The following is a 26958-nucleotide window of genomic DNA, read 5'->3' as shown; positions in this document are numbered from 1 at the left end:
GGGCTTCACTCCCCCCACCCCAGTTCCTCTGGGTGCCGCTCCCACGCTCTCAGACCAAGCTCTCCCTTGGCTATCAGCCTCCCTCCCTGACCTACCAGAGAGCCCAGCACTCTCTGGTTAAGCATTTCATTGCCACCAGGCGTAGTTTATGAGGGGTTGTGGCCCTGCCTCGGGACGTGTCTGACAGCTGACAACACTCCCAGCCGTTGGGAGTATCTTCTAAATAGTTCCTCAGGAAAACAGCATCCAACGTGAGGGATTCTTGCCATTTGGGACACGCTGTTTTCTCATTCGAGTGGTGGGGCGGAGATACGTCTCTACCAAGGAGGTGTAAGGCGCCCTTTCCCTCCGCTAGCCAGCAGGTCACCCTGGGGCATGGTGTAGCACTTGATCAGCCATGGGAGCAGGTGGTGGATGGTTGTCTGAGCAGCTGCAGCAGATCACAAGTCCTGGTTACGCGACCACTGATGTCAGGCGGACAATCTCTGAAGAGTATTGATAACGGCTGGGGTCACCCGTCTTGTAACACTGGCGTCACACAGTCCAGAAGAAGGCAATGGCAAAACCCTTCCGTAGAAAAATTTGCTAAGAATAATCATAGCGATGGAAAGACTGTGATCACCCATGGCAATATGACACGGCACATAATGATGATGTCACATGACATGACCCATGATGATGATGTCATGACACAACACATAATGATGATGTCTTATTGCTTCAGGAAGGAGGTACAAAAGAGTAAAGAAATCCAACAGAATTTATGAAAAAACCGAGGCTTCCGTTGGTCAGAGTCAACCATGGATGTTGCGTTCTATCTGCCTAGATAGGCAAGCCTGGGCTGTACGATACGGAGAGTTAGCTGTTGCCCGTGTAGCAGGATCCCCCTCTCCTCGCAGCGGAAAGCAAACGGCAGAGACCGGTACTGCTTGGTACCAGCAGTGTAGCAGCAGTTGCCAGTCAGCGTTGAACTCAACGTAGGACTCCATCTCCGGAATTTTCTCTCAGGGTTTACTCCTGAAGCCTTCTCCACGACTGGGTCTGCCTTCGAGGCAGCTGAGGTTTGAGGTCAGAATCAGGTTTATTATCACTGGCATGTGATGTGAAATTTGCTAACTTAGATCAGAGTTTTCATAGAGTCATGGAGAAGTACAACACCAAAGCAGTTTCCTTGGCCCATCCAGACCATGCCAAAACCACTTAATCTGCCTACGTCCAATGACCTGCACCGGGACCATTTCCCTCCGTACCTCTGCCATCCATGTACCGATCCAAGCTTCTAAATGCCGAAATGGAGCTGACATCTAGCACGTGCTGGCAACTCGTTCCACACTCACAACCCTGAGTAAAGAGGTTACCCCCACGCTCCCCTTAAAAGTCTCACCTTTCACCCTTAACCCATGACCTCTGGTTGTAGTCCCACCCAACCTCAGTGGAAAAAGCCTGCTTGCATTTACCATCTCTATACCCCTCATAATTTTGTATACCTCTATCAAATCTCCTACATTCTAAGGAATAAAGTCCTAACCTATTCAATCTTTCCTTATAACTCAGGTCCTGCAGACCCAGCAACATCCTTGTAAACTTTCTCTGCACTCTTCCAGTCTTATTTACATCTTTCCTGTAGGTAGGTGACCAAAACTGCGCACAAATTAGGACTCACCAATGTCTTACACAAATTCAACATAACATCCCATCTCCTGTGCTCAGTTCTCTGATTTATAGTCATAGTCATACTTTATTGATCCCGGGGGAAATTGGTTTTCGTTACAGTTGCACCATAAATAATTAAATAGTAATATGTAAATTATGCCAGGAAATAAGTCCAGGACCAGCCTATTGGCTCAGGGTGTCTGACCCTCCAAGGGAGGAGTTGTAAAGTTTGATGGCCACGGGCAGGAATGACTTCCTATGACGCTCTGTGTTACATCTCAGTGGAATGAGTCTCTGGCTGAATGTACTCCTGTGCCCACCCAGTACATTATGTAGTGGATGGGAGACATTGTCCAAGATGGCATGCAACCTGGACAGCATCCTCTTTTCAGACACCACCGTCAGAGAGTCCAGTTCCATCCCCACAACGTCACTGGCCTTACGAATGAGTTTGTTGATTCTGTTGTTGATTTTGTTGATGCATTTATGAACGCCCATGTGCCAAAAGCTTTCTTTACGACCCCGTCTACAGCTTATAGACCTGTATACCCAGATCCTGTTGTCCTCCCACACTCCTCAGTTCCTCACTGTGTCAGACCTACCAGGACCTGGTTGGTCCTCCCAAAATGCAACACCTCGCACTTGTCTGCATCAAATTCCAGCTGCCAGTTTTCCAGCTAGTCCAGATCCTGTTGCAAGCCACGATGACCTTCCTCGCTGTCCACTACACCCCCAATCTTGGTGTCATCCGCAAGTTTTGCTGATCCAGTTAACCAGGTTATCATCCTGATCATTGACATGGATGAGCTGCCAACCATGCTGACGGGCCCATCTGCACGAAGTGACTGGTCTTAAGCTGCCAGTAGCCCCCGACTCCCCTGAAATGGTTCCGCTGGGCTGAGTCACTAAGCCACACGTGAAGGCCGGGAGCTGGACTTGGTTGTCAGAGGCTGTTTGAGGCGCACGCCATTGGGAGCATTTAATAGGTAGTGGGAGCTTATTCCCTCTACACCCCCGGTTCTACAGACGTGAAAAACTCTACGTAAACAAAGACCTGCAAGGGACGAGTGTGCAAAGCACAACTAATAAAAGATAAATAACATTGAGAACATGAGTTGTAGAGTCTTTGACGGTGAGTCTGTAGGTTGTGGAATCAGTTCAGTGTTGGGGTGAGTAAAGTTATCCACATCGGTTCAGGAGCCTGATGGTTGAGGGGTAACAACTGTTCCTGAACCTGGTGGTGTGGGACCTGAGGCTCCTGTACCTCCTGCCCAAGGGTAGCAGTGTTTTAGGAATGGCTTCTTCTGATCTGTCCGTGAACACCATCTCACTGCTTTGCCCTCTTTTTGCACTGCTTATTTTTTATCTTGTTATTGTAACTTATTTTTTTTGCGCTGTACTGCTCCGCAAAGCAACAGATTTCACGACATGATAAACCTGGTTCTGATTCCCAACTGTGCATTGTCCAGATCCTCTCCGACACCAAGGACTCGCAGAAGGAGGTCAACAGTTTATCGGGAAAGCTGGAGCGCACCTTTGCCGTGACGGATGAGCTGGTCTTCAAGGTACGGAGTGTGGGATCGTGCTGTGCCTCCTGTAGCGTGAGAGTGGGAGGGAGGAGTAGCTACCTCTCACTGTGGTGTGCACTACACGTCTCCAGCACCGGGTAAGGGGACTGAGTGTAGCATATTGAAGTTTGCTAAGTTGAATGGAAAAGGATGTGTGGGTTCTGCAGGGAGATATAGATAGGTTAAGGGAATGGGTGGGTGAAATGCAATGTTGGTAAATGCCAGGGCATCCACTTCGAAAGGAAAATAGAAGATCAGATGATTTAAGTGGTAAAAGATTAAATTATTTTAAGATTAGTTTTATTTGTCAGATGTACACTGAAACTTACAGTGAAATGCATCATTTGTGCCAACAGCCAACACAGTCCAAGGACGTACTGGGGGCAGCCCACAAGTGTCACCACGCTTCCAGCGCTAGCGTGGCATGCCCACAACTTCCGCAAACCCATACGTCTCTGGAATGTGGGCGGAAACCCACGCGGTCACAGGACAACGTGCAAACTCCTGACAGACGGCAGTGGGAATTGAACTTGGGTCACTGGCTCTGCAAAGCATTGTGCTAACCACTACGCTAATGTGCTGCCCCTTTAAGAGTCATTTGGATGGTACTTGGACGTGGGTAGGATAGGAAAGGTTTCGTAGGGTGCTGCCTGGATTAGAGAGCACGTCTTGTAGGGAGAGGTTGAGGGAGCTAGGGCTTCTCTCTTTGGAGCGAAGGGGGATGAGAGGTGACTTGATAGAGGTGTACAAGATGATAGGACAGCCAGAGATTTTATTCCGGGGTGAAAATGGCTAATTTGGGGGGGGGGGGGTATAATTTTAAGGTGATTATGTAGGGAATGTCAGAGTTCTTCACACAAAGTGGTAGGTGCATGGAATGTGGTGCCAGGGTGGGTGACGGGCAGACACATGAGGGACATTTCCGAGGTAGGTTTTTTTTTTACAGAGTGGTGGCTGTGTCGAACGTGCTGCCAGGGGTGATGGTAGATGCTGATACATTAGAGGCATTTAAGCGACTCTTATGTAGATAAGCACGTAGATGATAGGAAAATAGGGGGCCATGAGCTACGTTGGAGAAAGGGGTTAGATTGATCGTGGCACAGCACTGTGGGCAGAAGGGCCACACTGTGTTGTTCTGCTGTGTTCAGAGGGTTACAGGCCAAATGTGGGCAAATGGGGATTGGCATAAACAGGAATCTTGATCAGTTGGGCTGAAGAGCTGCCAGCAGATCAGCATGGCACACAGAGGAAAGGAAAAATGCGAGGCTCGGTGAGAGGGCAAGGGTTTCTCAGGGACTCTGGCTATATTTTTATTTGTAACTATGTTTTTGTTTCCTGCTTTCGTAACGGTGTGCTGTTGGTACTGTGATTTGCACCTTGGCTCTGGAGGTTTGGCTATATTCATGTGCATGGCCGCTGGCGTTTGGGGCAGCAATGAAGGTCCTCCTCCTCTGTCCATGGCCACTCAGATGTAGAAGGAATCTTCATTGCTGTGTCTGTAACAGATTTGTTTTACCAGTCGGGTTTGTTAGCCCTCAGCTGAACTGCTGAACCTGACAGACCACTCTTAGTCTGGCCTATAGTTTGGCATGGGTGACCCTACCAATGGCCCTGACTCTGGCCATCTTAGCTGTCTGGGTCACTGAAGCACGCTAGCCTCCAGACCCGGCGACGAGGTTGCGGTCCGCTTGGAGGATGTGCCCCTCAAACTGACTTCTAAAAGTCGTTCATGTACCTGCCTCAGCTTCTTCCTCTGGCAGCTCGTTCCGTCAGCTGACTGCAGAGTTTCAAAAGATTATCATGCGTACGTCGAAACAGTCGATGAAATGTGTTGTAGTTATCAGTCCAAGGTCGTGCTGGGGGCAGCTCTCGAATGTGGGGCGCCAAAATGGACTGCCCACGACTCGCAAACCTACTAACCCGTAAGTGTCTGGCCTGTGGAAGGAGGCCGGAGCACCCAGAGGAATCTCACACACGTACACACTCCAATGGCGGGAATTGAACCCGGGTCACTGGTTCTGTAATGGCACCGCACTAACCACTATGTTACCATGTCCCCCAGATCTATATTACTGAGCTCTAGTTATAGGATTGTGAATCGAGTTTAATTTTGAGTGATGAGATGTTAGGTACAGGCACTGTGGCCGCTGACTTACGCCGTCTCTCTCTCTCCAGGATGCCAAGAAGGATGAAGTTGTGCGTAAGGCGTACAAGTACCTGGCAGCGCTGCACGAGGTACAGGAAGCGCGTTCCGGTCCGTGACAGGGGGAAGGGGGTGGAGGGGACAGCTGTTTGGGGGGGGGCAGTTCTGGCCCTGATTTGGCCCACAACTGCTGTACCATCCCCTTCCAGAACCGCGTAGGGTACGGGGAGCGCGGTCCAGTCTGGGACGGGTCAGGGATGGAGCTGGGAGCCCGAGGGGGCTCTGGGGATCAGGGGAGGTAGTGTACGGCCCTGTCTGACCCAACCACTGCCATCCCGTCCCCTCCAGAACTGCAGCCACCTGATCCGGACCATCGAGGAGAGCGGAACCATTCTGAGGGAAGTGAGGGACCTGGAGGAGCAGGTGAGAGAAGGAGAGGCACGGGGAGAGAGGGGAGAGCGGGACTGTGTCACTGTGTGTGTGTGTGTGTATATACATGTCACTGTGCGTGAGAGAGACAGTGTACATGTCACTGTGTGTGTGTGAGACAGTGTACATGTCACTGTGTGTGTGTGTGAGACAGTGTACATGTCACTGTGTGTGAGAGATAGTGTACATGTCACTGTGTGTGTGTGTGTGTGTGTGTGTGTGAGAGATAGTGTACATGTCACTGTGTGTGTGTGAGAGAGAGACAGTGTACATGTCACTTTGTGTGTGTGTGAGAGAGAGAGACAGTGTACATGTCACTCTGTGTGTGAGACAGTGTACGTGTCACTCTGTGTGTGTGTGTGTGTGACAGTGTACATGTCACTGTGTGTGTGAGTGTGCGTATGTCCACAAGACCATAGACCCAAGCAGAATTAGGCCATTCAGCCCATTGAGCTTGTGCCATCATTCCATCATGGCTGATCCTGGATCCCACTCAACCCCATACACCTGCCCTCTCACCATATCCTTTGATGCCCTGATTCATGAGGAAACCATCAACTTCTGCCTTAAATATCCCCACGGACTTGGCCTCCACCGCAGTCGGTGGTAGAGCATCCCACAGATTCACTACTCTCTGGCTAAAAAATTCCTCTTTCTTCTGTTCTGAAAGGGAGACCTGTGCCCTCTAGTTCTGGATACCCCCACCAAAGGAAACATCCTCTCCACATCACCCGAATATTCAGTAGGTTTCAATGAGATTGCCACGCATTATTCTAAATTCCAGTGAGTGCAGGCCCAAAGCTGCCAAACGCACCACATATGTTAACCCCTTCATTACCAGAATCATCCTCTGGACTCTCTCCAATGACAACACATTCTTTCTGAGTTAAGGGGCCCAAAACGGTTGACAGTACTCCAAGTGCAGCCTGACTAGTGTCTTATAAAGCGTCAGCATTATTTCCTTGCTTATACAATCAATTCCCCTTGAAATAAATGCCAACATTGCATTTGCCTCCTTTACCACAGACTCAACCTGTAAATTAAACTTCTGTGAGTCGTGCACAAGTACTCCTAAGTCTTTGTTTGAACTTCTCCTCATTTAGATAATAATCTGCACTATTATTCCTTTTACCAAAATGCATGACCATACATTTCCCAACACAGTATTCCACTTTTTTGCCCATTCTTCCAATTTGTCGAAGTCCTGCTGCAAACACATTGCTTCCTCAGCACTGCCTACCCCTCTACCTATCTTCGTATCATCTGCAAACTTTGCCACAGAGCCATCAATTCCATTATCCAAATCATTGACAAACAATGTGAAAAGTAGCGGTTCCAATACTGACCCCTGAGGAACACCACTAGTCACCGGCAGCCAACCAGAAATGGCCCCTTTTATTCCCACCTGCTGCCTCCTGCCAGTCAGCCATTCCTCTATACACACCAGTATATTTCCTGCAGCACTGTAGGATTTTATCTTGTTAAACAGCTTCGTATGTGGCACCCTATCAAACGCCACTCTGTGTGTGTGTGTGTGTGTGTGTGTGTGTGTGTGTGCACGTGTTGCAGTCTGCGTGCCCTCCCCTCCCCAACACTGATCCCAGTCTCTGCCTCCCCCACAGATCGAGTCGGAGACGGGGAAGATGGCGCTCGGCAGCTTGGAGAAGATCCTGGCTGATTACAAGGCCGTGCGTCAGGATAACACTGCTCTGACCCTCAAACTGCAGCAAGCCTGAAGCTGCCACCCAGCACCCCTCCGTGGGATCCTGCACAGACCGGTCCCCCCTCCTCACCCACACCCTCCAGAGTGACGGCACAAACCCGCACCCCCTGAGGCTTTCCTGGTGTCGTCCTGCCTCCCTGGGTCAGGAAGGTGCTCTGGACCAATGTGAATAACCTGCCCTGAACTGTCCGCCTCTCTGCTGCTCTCTGATCTGGCGGGGGGAGGCTGTGGGCGGTGGCTTCACTCTGTAAAATGTTCTTTCCAGGATTTCACAGGTCCCTCTGCCACCTCCCAACAACCATGGGACAGACTTGACCCGAGTAATAAAGAAAGATGAGCGAGATTATCTTTATTTGTCCTACGTACATCGAAACACACCGTGAAAATTGTTGGTTGCGTTAACCATTGTGGTCCTGGGATGTGCTGGGGTCAGCCTTCAAGTTTTGCTGACGTAAATGACCAGAACTGGGTTACCCGAACCCCTCTGTCTTTGGAATGTGGGAGGAAACTCGAGCACCCAGAGGAAAGCTGAGCGGATGGACAAACTTACAGACAACGGTGGGAATCGAACCCGGGTCACTGGTGACATTGTCCTCTACTGGTGACATTGTCCGCCATGTTGTAATATTAGCCTTTGACACATTTTAAAACAATCTGTGGGGGGAATTCTGTCAGGGAGGGTCGGCCCTGCATCAGAACTTAAACAACTCCTTTCCCCTTGACGGACTTGTGGATTGGAGGTTTAGTGGGCGGTGTAGAAGATCGCCGAAGAATATAGTGGGATATAGATCGGTTGCAGATTTGGGTGGGGAAATGGCGGGTGGAGTTTAACCTGGCCGAATGCAAAGTGTTACACCTTGGAGGATCAGATGTCGGGGCACGACCCTCAACAGTGTGAGGAGCAGAGGGATTTTGCTCATCGTCTGCAGCTTCCTGAGAGGGGTTCCGCAGATTGACGGGTAATGTCGAAGGCGTGCCTTCCATGGTCGAGTTCAAGTGAAGTTGCAGGTTTATAACTGGAGGATTGCCTCCAGTCCTGGTTGCCCTGACACTGTGAGGATGTCGAGGCTTTGGAGAGGGCGCAGAAGACGCATCACCAGGATGCTTGGTTAGCACAGCAGTTTACAGTGCAGGCGACCCGGGTTCAATTCCCACCACTGCCTGTAAAGTGTTTTGTGAACCCGTGGGCTTCCTCTGGGTGCTCTGGTTTGCTCCCACAGTAGGTTAACTGGTCGTTGTAAATTATCCCGTGATTAGGCTCATTAAATTGGATGATTGCTGGGCGGCGTGGTTCGAAGGGCCGACTCCGTGTCGTGTCTCAATAAACGTTGCCTGCGTTAGAGGGTTTGAGCTATATGGAGATGTTGGACAAACTTGGGTTGTTTTCTCTGGAGTGGCGGAGACCTGAAAGATCTTTATACGGTTGAGGGGCACCAGTAGAGTAGAATAGGCACTATCTCTTGCTCATGGTTGAAGCATTTAATATTAGAGGGCGTGCATTTAAGGTCAGAGGGGGTAAATTGAAAGGAGATATGAGGGGCAAGTGTTTTTTAAACACAGAGTGATAGGTGCCTAGATTGTGCTGCCAGAGGTGGTAGCAACTGTGTTGATTCTGGTGTTTCTGCGATTCAGAGGTTCGGAAGTCAAGAGAGAGGCATAAAGCTTGTTGCTTACTGATGCTTTAGTAAGTGTTAGGAGAACAAGCAAAAAACGAACAGCAGAAAACAAAGCCGCTGTGGTCTTACAACAACGTGGTTCTTGCACAAAGAAAACACTGGCTCCAAGTAAAAAGGTAAGCAACATACCAATTATGACGACTAACCTATAAAATATCAAGATTCAAGTGACTGCAGAAAACCCAAGACACTTCAGAAAAACATGGAATCAGCTAACCTACCGTTACAGGAAATTGCATTTGATAGTAACATATGACATCATCTTGTTGTATGACGTGGGCAATCAAGGTCTCATGACAATGATTGTTCTTGGCAAATGTTTCTACACAAGTGCTTTGCCATTCCTTCTGGGCAGTGCCTTTACAAGATGGGCAACCCCAGCGATTATCAATACTCCTTAGAGATTGTCTGCCTGACATCAGTGGTCGCATAACCAGGACTTGTGATCTGCACCGGCTGCTCATATGGCCATCCACCACCTGCCCCCATGGCTTCACATGACCCTGATCGGGGGCTAAGCAGGTGCTACACCCTGTCCCAGGGTGACCTGCAGGTTAGTGGAGGGAAGGAGCACCTTACACCTCCTTTGGTAGAGACATATCTCCACCCTGTCACCCGGAACACACACAAAGGTGATTATGTAAAAGTGATACACAAGGATACAAAAGTTAAAACTAGAAGGAAAATAACAATTCTACACCCTGGTCCAACAGTGTTTTTGAGGCTCAGGGATGTGGGAGAACTGAAAGGACATGGAGACGGGACTCGTGTAATTGGGCACAATAATTTAATTAGTTTAGCAGGGCCGGTTCCTGTACCATTCGGTGTTCGAGATGCTGATCATTCAGTCAATTGTTGCTGCAGATTCCAACACTGCACTCTCTGGCGTTCCCACTGTAACAGTGACAACACACACAAAATCCCAGGGAAACTCAGTAGATCAGGCAGCAGTTCGGGCTGAGGCCTCATCAGGGCTGGAAAATAAAATGAGCTCTGGAGATTTCAAAATGGATTTCCAGCATCCGCAGATTGTCTTGAGTTTGCGCTCCCCCTTTTGCAATGCTTCCCTGTTGGGATCATCTCGTCACCTACCTTGTCGTGTTCCCTCGAGATTTATCAGTTTCTGTGAGATTGCACCTCCTCCTTTGAGACATGGGCATGTTTATGGTCAATATCTATTATATTGATGTCTCTGGGCCTGTACTCACTGGAGTTGAGAGGAATGAGGGAGAATCCCATTGAAATCTATTGAGTATAATGATCTACGCTTGTTATCCCAGGAGTGGTTTCTGCTTCCACGAGTTGCCTCCCCAGAGTAAATAGTTGTTCCCAGGAGTGCTTCCTACTAACTAGAGTTGCCTTCCCAGGGTATGTGTTGTACAGTGATCTACGGTCATATTCCCAGAGGTGATTTCTACCTCCTTTAGTTGTCTCCTCAGGATAGAAATTTATTCCCGGGAGAGGTTTACACTTCCTGGAGTTGTCTCCCCATCATAGATATTGTACAATGGTCTATACTGTTATTCCCAGGAGTGGTTTCTACTTCCTAGGGTTATGTCTACCCAGGGTAGATATTCTACACTGGTCAAAGGTCATATTCCCAGGAGAGCTTTATACTTCCTACAGTTCTCTCTCCACTAGACACTAGAATACTACAGCACAGTACAGGCCCTTCGGCCCTCGATGTTGTGCCAACCCATATATTCCTTAAAAAAAAGTACTAAACCCACACTACCCTGTAACCCTCTATTTTTCTTTCATTCATGTGCCTGTCTTAAATATCCCTAATGTTTTAGCCTCCACCACCATCCCTGGCAAGTCATTCCAGGCACCCACAACCCTCTGTGTAAAAAAACTTACCCCTGATGTCTTCCCTAAACTTCCCTCCCTTAACTGTGTACATATGCCCTCTGGTGTTTGCTGTTCCCAGGGTAGATACTGTGCAGTGATCAGTGATCACATTCCCAGGAGTGTTTCTTCTTCCTACACTTGTCTCCCCAGGGTCGATATTTATTCCCACGAGTGGTTTCTACTTCCTACAGTTGTCTCCCCAGTGTAGGTGTTGCATTATGAACTGTGGTCATATTCCCAGGAGTGGTTTCACTTCCTAGGGTTTTGTCTCCCCAGGGTAGATATAGTACAATAGCCTACGGTCACATTCCCAGGAGAGGTCTCTAATTCCGAGAGTTGTCTCCCCAGGGTAGATATTGATTTCCAGGAATGGTTGCTACTTCGAGTTGTCTCCCCAGGGTAAATATTGCACAATAACCTATGGACAAATTCCCAGGAGTTCCCACAGTTGTCTCTCCAGGGTAGATATTTATTCCCAGGAGTGGTTTCTATTTCCTAGAGTTGTCTCCCCAGGGTAGATATTGTACAATGGTCTGTGGTCACATTCCTAGGAGACATTTCTATTTCCTACAGTTGTCTCCCCAGGGTGGGTATTGTACAATGATCTATGGTCATATTCCCAGGAGAAGTTTCTATTTCCTCAGGTTGTCTTCCCAGGGTAGATATTGTACAATGATCTATCATTATATTTCTAGGAGACGTTTTTACTTCCTAGGATTGAGTCTCCCCAGGGTAGATACTGTACAATACTGCCTGGAGACTGTGGTGAACAGGGCAGAATAATCTGGTGATTCCTGCCCCCATCACTGTTCTCACTGCCGTCAGCTGAGCGATGGGCCAGTCCCGTTCACGCGGAGTGAGGTTTGGGTATGGTAGAACAACGTGACAAGCACGGAGATGTAGACAGCACACAGAGCACATGTGCAGTTTATTGTCAAATGCACAAGTCCATACCTGCACAGGTTCAAGCCTTGTCTGGCTGGCTGCCGGTGACTAGTGGTGTTCCACAGGGGTCTGTGTTGGGACGATTCTTTTTACTTTATATGTTAATGACTTGGATGATGGATTTGATGGCTTTGTTGCAAAGTTTGTAGACGATGCAAAGATAGATGGAAGGGCAGGTTTTGAGGAAGTAGAGAGGTTACAGTACAGGCAAAGAAATGGCAGGTGGAATACTGTTTTGGCAAGTGTATGGTCATGCACTTTGGTAGAAATGAAAGGGTTGACTGTTTTCTAAATGGCGAGAAAACACAAACATGAGACGCAAAGGTTCTTGGGAGTCCTTGTGCAGGATTCTCCAAGGTTAATTTTCAGGAAGGCAAATGTGATGTTAGGATTCACTTCAAGAGGACTAGAATATGAAACAAGAATGTCATGTTGAAACTTTTTAAAGCTCTGGTGAGCCCTTCTTGAAGTATTGTGAGTAGTTTTGGGCCCCTTGTTGTAGAAAGGATGTGCTGAAACTGGAGAGGGTTCAAAGGAGGTGAGTGAAAATGATTCCAGGATTGAATGGCTTGTCATGTGAAGAGCGTTTGATGGCTCTGGAATTCACTAGAATCCAGAAGAACGAGGGGTGACCTCATTGAAACCTGTCGAATGGTGAAGGGCGTCGATAGAGTGGATGAGGAGAGGGTGTTTCCTTTGGTGGGGCAGTCTAAGACCAGAGGGTACAGCCTCAGAACGGAGGGGCGTCCATTTCGAATGGAGCCGAGGAATTTCTTTAGCCAGAGAGTGGTGAATCTGTCGAATTTGTGTATTTATGGTAGAGGTTGATAGATTCTTCATTGGTCAGGGCATGAAGTGATACGGTGAGAAGGCGGGAGATTGGGGCTGAGAGGGAAAATGGATCAGTCATGATGAAATGGCAGAGCAGACTTGATGGGCCAAATGGCCTAATTCTGCTCCGATATCTCATGCGATCACTTACTTGCAGCCGCACACAGCATCAGAGAAGCAGCGTTCACGTGGAAAACGAATTGAACCCAATCTTTATAAGAAAGATCACTTTACGCTAAAGAGTGTGAGTGTGTGTGTATATATATATATATATATAGTGTCCTGTGTTATCACAGTGTTGCTGAGGCAGTGATTAGGGCTTCGGGCAGATGCGGCTCGTCAGCCGTGGTTTGGCAGCTCGGCTGGGAGGAAAACTCTGACCACAAACCCTGCGGCTATACCCACTCATGGGGAAGGCTTCGGGAGTAAACCCCGAGCGAAAATTCCGGAGCTGGAGCCCCTCAGGCGGTCCGACGTCGGGTCAATGCTGCCTCTCGACCCCTGCGAGGCCGCTGGTGATAAGCTGGACTAGTCCTGGGGTCCATCAGGTGCGTGGAGGGGGGAAGCCTGTACGGGCAACAGCTTGCTCGCCATATCGTAAGACCCAGAAGCAGGATCGGGCCATTTGGCCGGTTGTCTGCCCCGCCATTTCCCCTCTCAACCTACTCCCCGTAACCATTCAGCTAGAGTTACCCAGATTTCTCTAAGCTCCATGTGCCTATCCAGGAGTCTCGTAAAAGATACAAGTCCGCCTCCACCACCGCCGCTGGCAGCCCATTCCACGCACTCACCACTCCGCGTAAAAAACTTACCCCTGACATCTCCTCTGTACCTACTTCGAAGCACCTTAAAACTGTGCCTCCCTCGTGTTAGCCATTTCAGAGCTGGGAAAAAGCCTCTGACTATCCACATGATCAATGCCTCTCATCATCTGTATTCGCAAACAAAAGGAAACACTTCACACACAGACAACCATAATAAAACACTTTATCAGAACGAGCAGACGAGGGAAACCAGTGTCCCCAGAAACCGGAATGACAGTAAAGAAGCCGATCTCTGCTCTGTCGGGGGTCGGCTCAGATCCAACAATCTCGCGCAGTCTGTTTTCCCCTACGGAAAATCCTGGGAATTCTGGACACTTTTTCCTCACTCTGCATGCCACTGCCGCAGAACAGAGGAGCACTTTCAGTAATAGACGAGGACAATTGCGCTGCTCCAAAGATCTTATCCTCGGCCGTTAGGGTCTATAATGATTCAACCTACAGCCGGGCAAGTGATGACCCCCTCCTGTTAGACTGTTTGAAGTAACTTATTTTTTTAATTCTTTCTTACTTCTCTTCTAATATTTGTATATCTGTGCACTTGTAATGCTGCTGTGACACTGTAATTTCCTTTGGGATCAATAAAGTATTTATCCTCCCTCTCTCTCCCTCTCCGTTCTGTTCCGTATCTGGGCAGTGCGCGGTTCCCCGTCACGGCAGCAATCACCGGCCGCGAACTAACCTAGAACAAAACTCTCTTCCCCCACTTGCACCAAGAAAGTGCCCCTTTTTATTCCCTTTAAGATTCTTCCAAAGCACAATATAATTATCACCTCGCCACTTTTCCCGTCTCTCAGCGGTACCAGCACTTATGATCTTCAGGAAGGTCACGATAATTTTGGAAGACGGGGATAATAGATCTGTGAGGAGGAAAACATCTCCAGTTCTTTATAACATTCCAGACTGACATCATTTCTTCTTCGGATTTCCATTTTATTCTGGCATGTACCAAGGAAGAGTCACAATTAACTCTTTCCTTACACCTATCAACCTCCGTGTTAAATGCACCCAATGGCTTGGGTTCCACCGATTCACTACTCTCTGGCTGAAGAAATTCCGGTTCTAAAAGGGCGTCCCTCTATTCTGAGGTTGTGCCCTCTGGTTTTAGGAAATAATATGTTCAAATCTACTCTGTCTGAGCCTTTCAACATTCGAAAGGTCTCAATTAGATCCCACCTCATTCTTCTGAATTCCAGCGTCCGGGTCCTCCAGCCTGCCACTGGCGCTGTGCCGTGATCCTCGAACCTGCGGGTGGCGCTGTGGCTGTATTTTCCCCTCGGCGGCGTCATTGCGGCGCTGTGTCCTCCAGCCGGTTGGTGGCGGTGTGTCCAGGTAATGCAGCCCGCGAGTGGTGTTATGCCTGGGCCCTCCAGCCTCCGATTGGCGCTGTATCGGATCTTCCAGCCCGAGAGTGGTACTGTCCGGATCCTCCAAGAGGCTGGTGGCGCTGTGTCCAACTCCTCCCGGAGGCTGGCGAACCTTTGCCCGAGTCCTTCAGCCGCGAGTGGCGCTGTGTCCGGATCCTCCAGGCGTGTGGTGGAGCTTTGCCAGCTTCTCCAGGAGGCTGGTTGCGCTGTGCCGGGGTCTTCCAGTAGGATGGTGTCGCTGTGCCCGTGAGCGGTGCTGCGTCCAACTCCTACAGGAGGCTGGTGGAACGGTGCCCGGGTCCTCCGAGAGGCTGGTGGCGCTATACTGGGGTCTTCCAGTCGGATGGTGTCGCTGTTCCTGGTTCCAACTCCTCCAGGAGGCTGGTCCTGTGGCCGCATCCTCCAGGAGGCTGGTGGCGCTGCGGCCGGATCCTCCAGGCCAGCGGTCCCCAACCACCGGGCCGCAAAGCATGTGCTGCCGGGCCGCGAGGAAATGATATGATTTGGCGGTATGAAGCGATATGGATCAGCTGCACCTTTCCTCATTCCCAGTCACGCCCATTGTTGAGATTGAATGCACGCGTGGTCATTACGGCCACGCCGGAGATCATCAGCAGGTATGAGTAAAAAACAAACGTCGCTTGAGAGTTTCTTTGGAAGAGGTGGTAGGGGACATAAAAGGCCTAACGATGATGATAACGCAGAGACAGCTGAGGCTGAGACTGCAAAAAAAAAGAAAGCTTCCTTCAACGGAAAATACGAGAGTCGTACATAAAATATGGCTTTATTGCGACTGGTGACTCGTACACTCCAAGCCCCCTGTGTGTGATATGTGGAGACAAGCTGCCTAATGAGGCAATGAAGCCCTCAAAACTGCTTCGGCACCTTGAGTCCAAGCACCCTGCACTTAAAGACAAACCCGCTGAGTTTTTTGAGCGGAAAAAACTTGAGCAAGCAGGACAGAAGGAAGTGCTGAGAGCCACCACCTCCACAAATGCTGCTGCTCTGAGAGCGTCGTACTTAGTGGCTAGCCTTAAGGTTAAGAAACCTTTCACCGTTGGTGAAGAATTAATTCTGCCTGCTGCCAAGGGCATGTGTCATGAACTGTTGGGAGAAGCTGCAGCTAACAAGATGGCACAGGTTTCTCTTTCAGCTACCACAGTTTCAAGGAGAATCGATGACATAGTGGAGGACATCGAAGCACAGCTGTTGGAACGGCTTAACGACTCACCATGGTAAGCTATCGAGGGCGACAAGTCTACCGATGTGGACAATAAGGCAATGCTGCTGGTTTATGTGCGATATATACTTCAAGACGATGTTCAGGAGGATATGTTGTGTGCACTGCCACTGCCAACTAACACAACTGGGGCAGAACTATTCAAGTCTTTGAATGACTACATGTCAGGCAAACTGGACTGGTCATTCTGTGTTGGAATATGCACAGACGGGGCTGCAGCTATGACTGGACATCTGTCTGGTTTCATGACCCGAGTCAAAGAGGATGCTCCTGAATGCCAGTCTACACACTGTGTCACACACAGGGAAATGCTGGCTAGCCGAAAAATGTCACCAGATCTTAACAGCGTATTGAGTGACGGTGTTGAAGTTATCAATCACGTCAAAGCAAAAGCCCTGAACTCACGTCTGTTTGAGCAGCTTTGCGAGGAAATGGATGCAGAGCACAAACGCCTTCTCTTTCACACTGAAGTCAGGTGGCTATCAAGGGGGAGACCCCTGGCCAGGGTTTTTGAGTTAAGAGAGCCGCTACAGAGATTTCTTTCAGGAAAAAAGTCACCACTGGCAGCACACTTCAGTGACGAGGAGTGGATAGCAAAACTCGTTTATCTGTGTGACGTCTTCAACCTGCTCAATGAAATCAATTTGTCACTTCAGGGGAGAATGACAACTGTCTTCAAGTTGGCAGATAAAGTGTCTGCTTTCACAGCCAAACTGGAACTGTGGGGATGGCGAGCGGACAGGGGTATATTTGACATGTTCCCAACATTAGCTGGGATTTTGGGAGATACTGAGGCTGCACCGTCTTTCTTACAGCTGGTGAGCGATCACCTAACTTCGCTGTCGACAGAATTCGAGCATTACTTCCCAACCACAAATGACCCAAGACGTGCAAAGGAATGGGTCCGTGACCCATTTGTGAATGTTCCCGGTGAATCATCCATGTCAGCGCGGGAAGAAGATCAACTCCTCGAGCTTGCAAATGATGGGGGGCTGAAAAGTATGTTTGACATAACATCTCTGCCGGCATTCTGGATCAAAGTCAAGGCTAAATATCCTGAGATAGCCACGAAAGCACTGAAAACGTTGCTTCCATTTCCAACATCATACCTTTGCGAAGCAGGATTTTCTGCAATGAATGCAGCGAAAACTAAATTGCGGAATAGACTGGACATAAGGAACCCCCTTCGAGTATCGCTGTCTCCCATCACCCCTCGATGGCACCGTCTCGTTGCAGGGAAACAAGCCCAGGGCTCCCACTGATTCAGCGAAATTGGTGTGTTGCAATGATTTTATATGTTCATACGGGGAAAATATGTGCTGTGTGTTTAATATCCAAACGTTACTTAAAATATTATGATGCTATTGACTTTATAAGTGACTTATGATTACCATTAATTTATATGGGAACATTTTTGAACGTTCGCAGACCCGAAAAATAACCTACCAAATCATACCAAACAACACATAAAACCTAAAATAACACTAACATATAGTAAAAGCAGGAATGATATGATAAATACACAGCCTATGTAAAGTAGAAATAATGTATGTACAGTGTAGTTTCACTGAACAGAATCGCTGAAAACGATTTGTCAAAAAAATCGGCACGTACATGCATGTGCACTTCACGCATACACACACAGGTACCCGCGCAAGGCTTAGTGGTCATTGTAGTCTTTTTCGGAATAAACGCAGCGCATTTACTGTTACTCTTGTGTGTTGGCACCTCCCCCCCCCCCCCCCCCCCCCGCCACCGGGTCGGCCGGTCCGCAAGAATATTGTCAATAAAAAACCGGTACGCAGCGCAAAAAAGGGTTGGGAGCCCCTGCTCCAGGCGACTGGTGGCGCTGTGGCCAGATCCTCCAGCCCGCGAGTGGCGCTGTGGCCGGATCCTCCAGCCCGCGAGTGGCGCTGTGGTCAACTCCTCCAGGAGGATGGTGGCGCTGTGGCCGGATCCTCCAGCCCGCCAGCGGCGCTGTGGCCGGATCCTCCAGCCCGCCAGCGGCGCTGTGGCCAGATCCTCCAGCCCGCGAGTGGCGCTGTGGCCGGATCCTCCAGCCCGCGAGTGGCGCTGTGGTCAACTCCTCCAGGAGGATGGTGGCGCTGTGGCCGGATCCTCCAGCCCGCCAGCGGCGCTGTGTCCGGATGCTGAAGCCCGCCAGCGGCGCCGGCGCCGACTCCTCGGAGGCTGGTCCCCGCCGCCCTCCCACATGGAGACCGCGGGCCCGGAGTCCGGCCTCCGGCTGGTGAGCTGGAACGTGAACGGGATCCGGGCCCGCGGGAAGCAACTGCGGCCCACGCTGCTGAGTCTGGGCGCCCACATTATCTGCCTGCAGGAGACCCGAGTGAGCCGTGAGTGAGAGATGGTCCGCAGGATCTCCCGGTGGCCACACATCCCATTCCCATTCTGACATGTCTATCCACGGCCTCCTCTACTGTAAAGATGAAGCCACACTCAGGTTGGAGGAACAACACCTTATATTCCGTCTGGGTAGCCTCCAACATGATGGCATGAACATCGACTTCTCTAACTTCCGCTGATGCCCCACCTCCTCCTCGTACCCCATCTGTTACTTATTTTTATACACACATTCTTTCTCTCTCTCTCCTTTTTCTCCCTCTGCCCCTCTGACTATACCCCTTGTCCATTCTCTGGTTCCCCTGCCCCCTTTTCTTTCTCCCCAGGCCTCCTGTCCCATGATCAACTCGTATCCCCTTTGCCTATCACCTGTCCAGCTCTTGGCTCCATCCCTCCCCCTCCTGTCTTCTCCTATCATTTTGGATCTCCCCCTCCCCCTCCCACTTTCAAATCTCTTACTAACTCTTCCTTCAGTTAGTCCTGATGAAGGGTCTCGGCCCGAAACGTTGACTGTACCTCTTCCTAGAGATGCTGCCTGGCCTGCTGCGTTCACCAGCAACTTTGATGTGTGTTCCGTGAGTGAAGGAGGGGTGCAGGGAGAGAGGGGATGAAGGGGCAGGGTGAGGGAGGTAGTTGGACTAATTGACCAGCTAGCATAATCAATGACCCCCCCCCCAACGGGCAGAAGATACAAAAGCCGGGAAGCATGTCCATCAGGGTCCAGTACGCCTTCGACTGTTGAACAGTTCCCAAGTGCTGATAAGATGGACCCTCGACCTCAGACTCTCCTTCACCGTAGCCCTTGCACCTTATTGTCTGTCTAACTGTAACTCTTTAATCTGAATTCCGTTGTAGTTTTACCTTTGTCCTACAGCACTGAAGTCCAAGGGTTACTAAATCTGCTGATGAGACAAAGGTTGGGGGTGTTGTGGGTAGTGTGGCGGGTTGTCAGAGGTTACAACGGGACATTGATAGGATGCAAAACAGGGCTGAGAGGTGTGAGGTGGTTCATTTTGGTAGGTCAAGTATGATGGCAGAATATAGTATTAATGGTAAGACTCTTGGCAGTGTGGAGGATCAGAGGGAGCTTGGGGTTTGAGTCCATAGGACACTCAAAGCTGCTGAGCAGGTTGACTCTGTGGTTAAGAAGGCATATGTTGCACTGGCCTTCATCAACCGTGGGATTCAGTTTAAGAGCCGAGAGGTAATGTTGCAGCTATATAGGACCCTGATCAGACCCCGCTTGGAGGACTGTGCTCAGTTCTGGTCGCCTCACTACGGGAAGGATGTGGAAACCATAGAAAGAGTGCAGAGGGGATTTACAAGGATGTTGCCTGGATTGGGGAGCATGCCTTATGAGAATAGTTTGAGTGAATTTGGCTTTTTCTCCCTGGTGCGACGGAGGATGAGAGGTGACCTGATGATGAGAGGTACAAGATGATGAGAGGTATTGATCGTGTGGATAGTCAAAGGCTTTTTTCCCAGGGCTCAAATGGCTAGCATAAGAAGGCACAGTTTTAAAGAGCTTGGAAGTAGGTACAGAGGAGATGTCAGGGATAAGTTGTTTTACACAGAGAGTGGTGAGTGCGTGGAATGGGCTGCCGGCGACTGTGGTGGAGGTGGATACGATAGGGTCTTTTAAGAGACTCCTGGATGGGTACATAGAGCTCTGAAAAATAGAGGGCTATGGGTAACCCTAGGTCATTTCTAAGGTAAGGACGTGTTGGACACAGCTGTGTGGGCCGAAGGGCCTGTATTGTGCTGTAGGTTTTCTATGTGTCAATGTTTCCATGTATGTATGTGTTGGGAATGATGAGGGTAGAGTGCTGTGGGAGAAGTGTGGTACAGGTGGCAGAGAATGAGTGTTGGGTTAGCGGGTGGCACAGGTGCAGACACACCCAGTCCTGGAACACCCGGCAAGATCATTTGATTCCAAACAACTGGTTTATTGATCATCACGGAATGTCTCTCTGGTGCTTCCCTCTGCTTTCCCCTTTTCCCAACCATGATTCCTCTCTTCCTGCCCCTTCCCGCTCTCAGTCCCATATCAGAATCAAGTTTGTCATCACTCACATATGCCATGAAATGTGGCTTTTATTGTGGCAGCAGTACAGTGCAATACATAAAATTACTACAGTACTGTGCAAAAGTCTTAGGCACCCTTGCTACATATATGTGCACAGTTCTGTACCTCCATGCACTGTGAAATGAAATAATCTGTGTTGACAACAAGGTTTTTTACTGAAACTGTGATAATCGTAAACCAATTTACCAGGGTTCAGAGGATATGGACCAAACACAAGGTGGTCATCTTGTTTAGTATGGTTGAGACGGGCCGAAGGGAGCCTGTTTCTGTTACTGTACAACTTTCCCTTCGATGGAGGATCTGGCTGAAGCTGGCCATTCCTCGCTGTCTCTCAAAGACATTAACCTGATGGTCCCATTCCTGTCCGAAGGCACGCCCTGTCTGCGTCGGTGTTGTCTGTCTGTGGGAGAGCTGGGTCGCCAACACCCTACTTCCGCTCCTCGGCTCGAGGGCGAACCGCCCGTCGGTCATGTCTGCTGTCCGGGTCTCTCCCACCACACCGGGCTCCCGTTCGGCCCCGACCCCCACCCCGCTCTCAGCAGCTGTGTGCCCACTAACGGCTGCCTCTCCCCTGTGCCCAGGAGACCTGCTGGAGGAGGACGTGGCCATCCTTGAGGGCTTTAACTCCTACTTCAGCCACAGCCGCACACGCACTGGCTACTCAGGTGAGAGAAAGAGAGGAATTCTCCCTGTGTACTTCACCCCTACTTCCCATCGCTCAACGCTACCCCCTCCCTATCCTTTCTCCATTCCCCCTCTCTCCTTCCCCTTCCCTAACACTTCCCTACTTCCTGCCCCCTCTCCCCTTTCCACGTCCTCATCTCTACCCCCAGCACCCTGTCCCCCCCCGGCTTTCCTTGCTGTTGCTCCTCTCTCCCCCGCCCCCAGGGTGCATTCTCAGGTGTGCTGTGATGTGTTCCAACCCTGTCCAGGTGTGGCCACCTACTGCACGGACGACGTCGCCCCGTTTGCGGCAGAGGAGGGTCTTTCGGGGCTGCTGTCCGGGATTGGGGCCGCTCTCCCCCTGGGGCTGACCGACCAGTTCTCTGAACAGGAGCTCCGTCAGCTGGACAGCGAGGGCCGGGCCCTCATCACGAAGCACCGCCTACGGTAACCCTGCGCCGGGGGGAGGGAGGGTCACTGCTGGGGGAGGCGGGGGGGGGTGGTGGTGAGGAGGGAGGGACTGGTGGGCTGTGAGGAGCCGGCAGGGAGCGTGGGCGTCACCAGGAGGAAGAGGATCTGTGCAATGAGGAGGAGATAGTGAGATGGGAGCGGTGGCTGGGGAAAGGGCATCGGTTGACAGAATCTCTCACCCACCCTCCCTCTCTCCCTCTCCTACCCTTCACCCTCCCCTTGCCCCCTTCCCCTTCCTCACCCTTCCCTCCCTACCCCATCCCCAATCCCTCCCCTCTTCCCCCTACCCTCCTCCCCTCCCCTTACCCCCCTCCCATTCTCCCCCTCTCCTTCCCCCTCGCCCCTCCTCCCCCTCCCCCTCTCCTCCCCTTCTCCTCTCCTCTCTCCCTCCCCCTCCCCTACCCTATCCTCTCTCCCCTCTGCCCTCCCCATCTCCCTCTCTCCCACTCCCCCCCCCCACCACCCCGCACACAGGCTGCCGGAGGAGGAGGAGGGGGAGAGGACACTGGCTGTGATCAACGTTTACGTCCCCCGGGCCGACCCCGACAACCAGCAGCGCCTCGAGTTCAAACTGCGTTTCTGCCAACTGCTGCAGGCCAGGGCTGAGGCCCTGCTTCGGGACGGAGAGTAAGGCTTCCCCGACCCCCTAGATAAAGTCTGACCTCCTAACCCCTTCGTCCAACTCCTGCTGACCCCTGACCCAACCCTCTTCTGGCCTAACCCTCGAACCTCTCCACCGACCTGTGACCCGTAGCCGCTACTGTGAACCATGACCCCCTGACAGAGGTGACCGTGACCATGTCCCTGACTCCCCTGCCCGGGCAGACCTGAGCTCGAGACGAGGTGGAGGGGGGCAATGTGTTTCCTGCCTCACTCCTCCCTTCCTTCTGCAGGATAGTGCTTGTACTTGGAGACCTGAACATATCTCATCGGCCCATTGACCACTGCCAGCCCGGAGACCTGGTAAGGACACACGCCTTCCTGTCCTGGGCACACTGCACTGGGGCTGGGGACAGGCAGCAAATTGCGGCCGTGACGCCCCCCCCACCACCACCCCTGCTCCCTTCCCTCGTCATCTTCCCAGCTACAGAACTGTGCAAAAGTCTGGGGAGCGCGGGTGGATGAGGGACAGATGGCAGAGAAAGAGTCCCGGGTTGGGGGGGGGGGGGGGCGGGGTGGTTTGGCACAGTAAAAACACACCCAGCCCTTAAACACCAGGCAAGGTCATTTGATTCCAAACGATTAGTTTATTGATCATTAATAAAGGCATCCGTTAGTCTTGTGAGACCATGGATCTGCGCCTGGAAAGTCTTCACTTCACTCTCCAGGGCGCAGGCCTGGGCAAGGTTGTATGGAAGACCAGCAGTTGCCCATGCTGCAAGTCTCCCCTCTCCACACCACCGATGTTGTCCAAGAGAAGGGCATTAGGACCCATTCAGCTTGGCACCAGTGTCGACACAGAGCAATGTGTGATTAAGTGCCTTGCTCAAGGACACAACACGTTCCCTCGGCTGGGGCTCGAACTCACGACCTTCAGGTCGCTAGTCGAATGCCTTAACCACTTGGCCACGTGCCCATTACAGAATGTATTTCTGTTTCCCGTGGCGAAATGGGCCGCATCCACTACTTTTTGTAGGCCTTTCCATTCAAGGACATCTGTGTTTCCGTACCAGGCTGTGATGCAGCCAGTCAGTATCCTCTCCCCCACACGTCTACAGATCTTCATCTCCCCGTGCTGCCGCCTTGAAAGGAATTATGGATCTACATTTGCATCACGGATCTGTTTTCCTGCCCAGCCGTACGCAAAGGGTTTGTCCCCGCGCTGGCCCCTTCTCCTGGCTCTAATACGGAGGTTAGTGCACTGGGGCGATCCACGCGGTGTCCCCATCCCAGATTTGTAACCCATTGTGTCCTTTTCTCCCTCCCTCCCGCAGGACGAGTTCGCAGCCCAGCCCGGGCGGAGGTGGTTGGATGGGTTCGTGTGCCAGGACGAGGAGGGGACAGGAGGCGGGCTGTTCGTCGACACTTTCCGGCTCTTCAACCCAGGCCGGCTGGAGGCCTACAGCTGCTGGCAGACCAGCACGGGCGCCCGGGAGACCAACTACGGCACGCGCATTGACTACGTCCTGGCTGGCGGCCCCCAGGCCCGGCGCTGGTTGGGGGGCTGCGATCTGCTGACGGAGGTGCGGGGCTCGGACCACTGCCCCGTACGGGCATGGCTCAGGGCCCGCTGCCTGCCCACCGCCCGCCTGCCCCCGCTCTGCACCAAGAACCTGCCAGAGTTTGCCGGGGTCCAGCAGACCCTCTCCCGCTTCCTGGTGGCCCTCTCCCGCCCCGACCGTGGTCCACCCTCCCCTCGGGCTTCTGGGGAAGAGGGGGCAGAGTTTCGGCCGGGGGTTGGGGCCAAGTCTCGCCAAGGGGCAGGAGTAGGGGCCAAGCCCAGGCCAGCGATGGGTGGCAGGAGGGGGAGGAAGGTCAGTGGACGTCCCACCCTGAATGGGAACCTTCTGGCCTACTTCAAGCCCGCAGATGCTGGGGGTGCCGGCTCCGGTTCCCGTTCTCCGAGCCCCCCGACTGCGGGGGCCTCGGAGGGAGAGGAAGTTGCGCCGCCCCCCGCCGTCTTCTGGAAGGGGCTGCTGAGGGGACGGCCCCCGCCCCCAGCCTGCCCCGGTCACGGCGAGCCCTGCGTCCTGCGCACCGTCAGGAAGGCTGGCCCCAACCGCGGGAGGGGCTTCTACTCCTGCCGCCGCCCCCCGGGACCGGTGCACAACCCCGCCTCCCGCTGCGGGTTCTTCCGCTGGGCAGACTCCACCGGGTGAGTGGACAGGGGCGGTCTGGGACGGAGGAGAGACCTCCGCAGAGACAGAACACCCCCCCACACACACAGGCACAGATTTTGTACTTGACTTTTGTTTATTTAAATTTTGTATAAAAGTTTGAAATAAATCTCGGTGGGAGCAAACACTGATGGAGTTGAGGGGAGTGAATACTCGAATGGAATGGAAGAGGGGTGACTGAGACGTGTTGTAGGACCTTCCACTGAAGGGTTAGCTGGAGGGCGTCACAGTAACTTAGCGGTCAGCGTAACGCCCTTATTGATCTGGATTCACTTCCCGCTGCAGTCTGGAAGGAGTTTGTGTGACCGCGTGTTTCTTCCCAGCGCTCCCGTTTCCCCCCACGGTCTGAGGGCGTTCGGGCTCGGGTTAGTAAGTTCTGGGCTTGGGTTAGTAAGTTCTGGGCTCGGGTTAGTGAGTCCTGGGCTCGGGTTAGTAAGTTCTGGGCTCGGGCTCGGGTTAGTAAGTTCTGGGCTCAGGCTCGGGTTAGTAAGTTCTGGGCTCGAGTTAGTAAGCTCTCGGCTCGGGTTAGTAAGTTCTGGGCTCAGGCTTGGGTTAGTAAGTTCTGGGCTTGGGTTAGTGAGTCCTGGGCTCGGGTTAGTGAGTCCTGGGCTCGGGTTAGTGAGTCCTGGGCTCGGGTTAGTAAGTTCTGGGCTCGGGCTCGGGTTCGTAAGTCCTGGGCTCGGGTTAGTAAGTTCTGGGCTCGGGCTCGGGTTAGTAAGTTCTGGGCTCAGGCTCGGGTTAGTAAGTTCTGGGCTCGAGTTAGTAAGTTCTGGGCTCGGGTTAGTAAGTTCTGGGCTCAGGCTCGGGTTAGTAAGCTCTCGGCTCGGGTTAGTAAGTTCTGGGTTCGGGCTCGGGTTAGTAAGCTCTCGGCTTGGGTTAGTAAGTTCTGGGCTCGGGCTCGGGTTAGTAAGTTTTGGGCTCAGGCTTGGGTTAGTAAGTTCTGGGCTCGAGTTAGTAAGTTCTGGGCTCGGGTTAGTAAGTTCTGGGCTCGGGTTAGTAAGTTCTGGGTTCGGGCTCGGGTTAGTAAGTTCTGGGCTCGGGCTCGGGTTAGTGAGTTCTGGGCTCAGGCTTGGGTTAGTGAGTTCTGGGCCTGCTACGTTGGTGCTGGAGTTATGGCAACACTTGTGGGCTGCCCCAGCACGTCCGCAGACTTTGTTGTCCACTGACACAAATGATGTATGTTTCAATGTACAGTACTGTGCGAAAGTCTTGTGCACGTGCACACACGTATATATCCAGGGCACCTAAAACTCTTGCACTTCATTTACTTATTGAGATACTGTGTGGAATCAGCCCCTCGATTTAACCCTCGCCTTATCATTGGCCAACTTACAACGACCAATCAACTTATAAATGTTTGGACTGTGGGAGGAAATCATGGCACCCCAAGGAAACCCATGCGGTCACGGGGAGAGCGTAGAAACTCCTTACAGACGGCTTGGGGAATTATCCGGGTCGCTGGCGCTGTGAACCACTGCACTACTGTGCTGCCCTCTATTTGTCAACGGGGAGCGGAGAGCAAGTTTGTGAATCTGGCGGGAGCCGAGGACGTTGGGAATGACGAGGGTGGAGGGGTGCGGGAAGGAATGCCGGGGCGGGAGGGGTGCAGACACACCCAGCCCTGAGACACCAGGCAAGGTCATTTGATTCCAAACAACTGGTTTATTGATCGTTATAGCATGTCTCTCCCTGATGCTTCCCTCCTCCTTCCCCTTCCCCCAACCATGATTCCCCTTTCCCACTCTCAGTCCACAACAGAGACCCGTATCAGAATCAGGTTTATCATCACTCACACAGGTCATCAAACGTGTTTCACAGCAGCAGTACATAAAATTAGAGAACAGTGCTAAGGTCCTAGACACTGTAGCTACAGTACTGAGCGAAGGTCTACGGCTCCCACGCTACATACAGAACCGTGCAAAGATCTTGGGCACAGATGTATAATATCTAAGACTTTTGCACAGTACTGTACGTGTGAAGAGTGAGGCGATAAACAGCTTCATGATTAACGGCCGTTTATGGATTAAAGTCTTTGTCACACGTACATCGAAACATACAGTGAAATACGTCGTTTGCGTCAATGATCGACACAGTCCAAAGAACGATCAGGAGAGAGAAGGGACAAAGAAACCGCGGTCCAGCCGTGAGTAAAAAGAAACAACGTTCCAGTGGCAATTAAGTTAGGTTCAAGTGACACCTGTTGCAGAAAGACTGAGAAGCTTCCAGAAAAATACAGAAGCATCCCTACTACAATTTCTGGAAGATTCACTATAAACAGTCACACGTTCAGGAG

General features: G+C 51.5%; 2 protein-coding genes across 7 annotated transcripts in view; both read left to right on the top strand.

The window, feature by feature from the left end:
• The window catches only part of ccdc22 (coiled-coil domain containing 22), a 33152-nt gene extending 25276 nt beyond the window's left edge, over positions 1 to 7876 (top strand). For 4 of the 5 annotated variants that reach the window (XM_072246297.1, XM_072246296.1, XM_072246294.1 and 1 more), the window contains 4 exons: positions 3123 to 3218; positions 5397 to 5456; positions 5713 to 5787; positions 7416 to 7876. In XM_072246297.1, coding sequence (XP_072102398.1) covers positions 3123 to 3218; positions 5397 to 5456; positions 5713 to 5787; positions 7416 to 7529 — 345 coding nt within the window. In that variant the 3' untranslated portion in view covers positions 7530 to 7876. Of the gene's footprint in view, positions 1 to 3122; positions 3219 to 3577; positions 3997 to 5396; positions 5457 to 5712; positions 5788 to 7415 lie in introns of those variants that run through there. The other variant, XM_072246295.1, reaches the window with a different exon arrangement.
• Positions 7877 to 18369: 10493 nt separating this feature from the next.
• apex2 (APEX nuclease (apurinic/apyrimidinic endonuclease) 2) lies at positions 18370 to 24792 on the top strand. Of its 2 annotated transcripts, none has more exons than XM_072246533.1 (6): positions 18370 to 18601; positions 21276 to 21359; positions 21627 to 21804; positions 22303 to 22455; positions 22722 to 22791; positions 23763 to 24792. In XM_072246533.1, the coding sequence occupies exons 1-6, from the start codon at positions 18460 to 18462 to the stop codon at positions 24645 to 24647; spliced, it is 1512 nt and encodes a 503-aa protein (XP_072102634.1). In that variant the 5' UTR covers positions 18370 to 18459; the 3' UTR covers positions 24648 to 24792. The 2 variants fall into 2 exon arrangements, with proteins under 2 accessions (XP_072102634.1, XP_072102635.1); XM_072246534.1 differs by having other exon boundaries at positions 18513 to 18708.
• The last annotated feature ends 2166 nt before the right edge of the window (positions 24793 to 26958 follow it).

This window comes from Mobula birostris, chromosome 29 (genome assembly GCF_030028105.1).
Source record: "Mobula birostris isolate sMobBir1 chromosome 29, sMobBir1.hap1, whole genome shotgun sequence".
NCBI classification, from domain to species: Eukaryota; Metazoa; Chordata; class Chondrichthyes; order Myliobatiformes; family Myliobatidae; genus Mobula; species Mobula birostris.
This window is presented reverse-complemented; position numbering and strand designations above follow the sequence as displayed.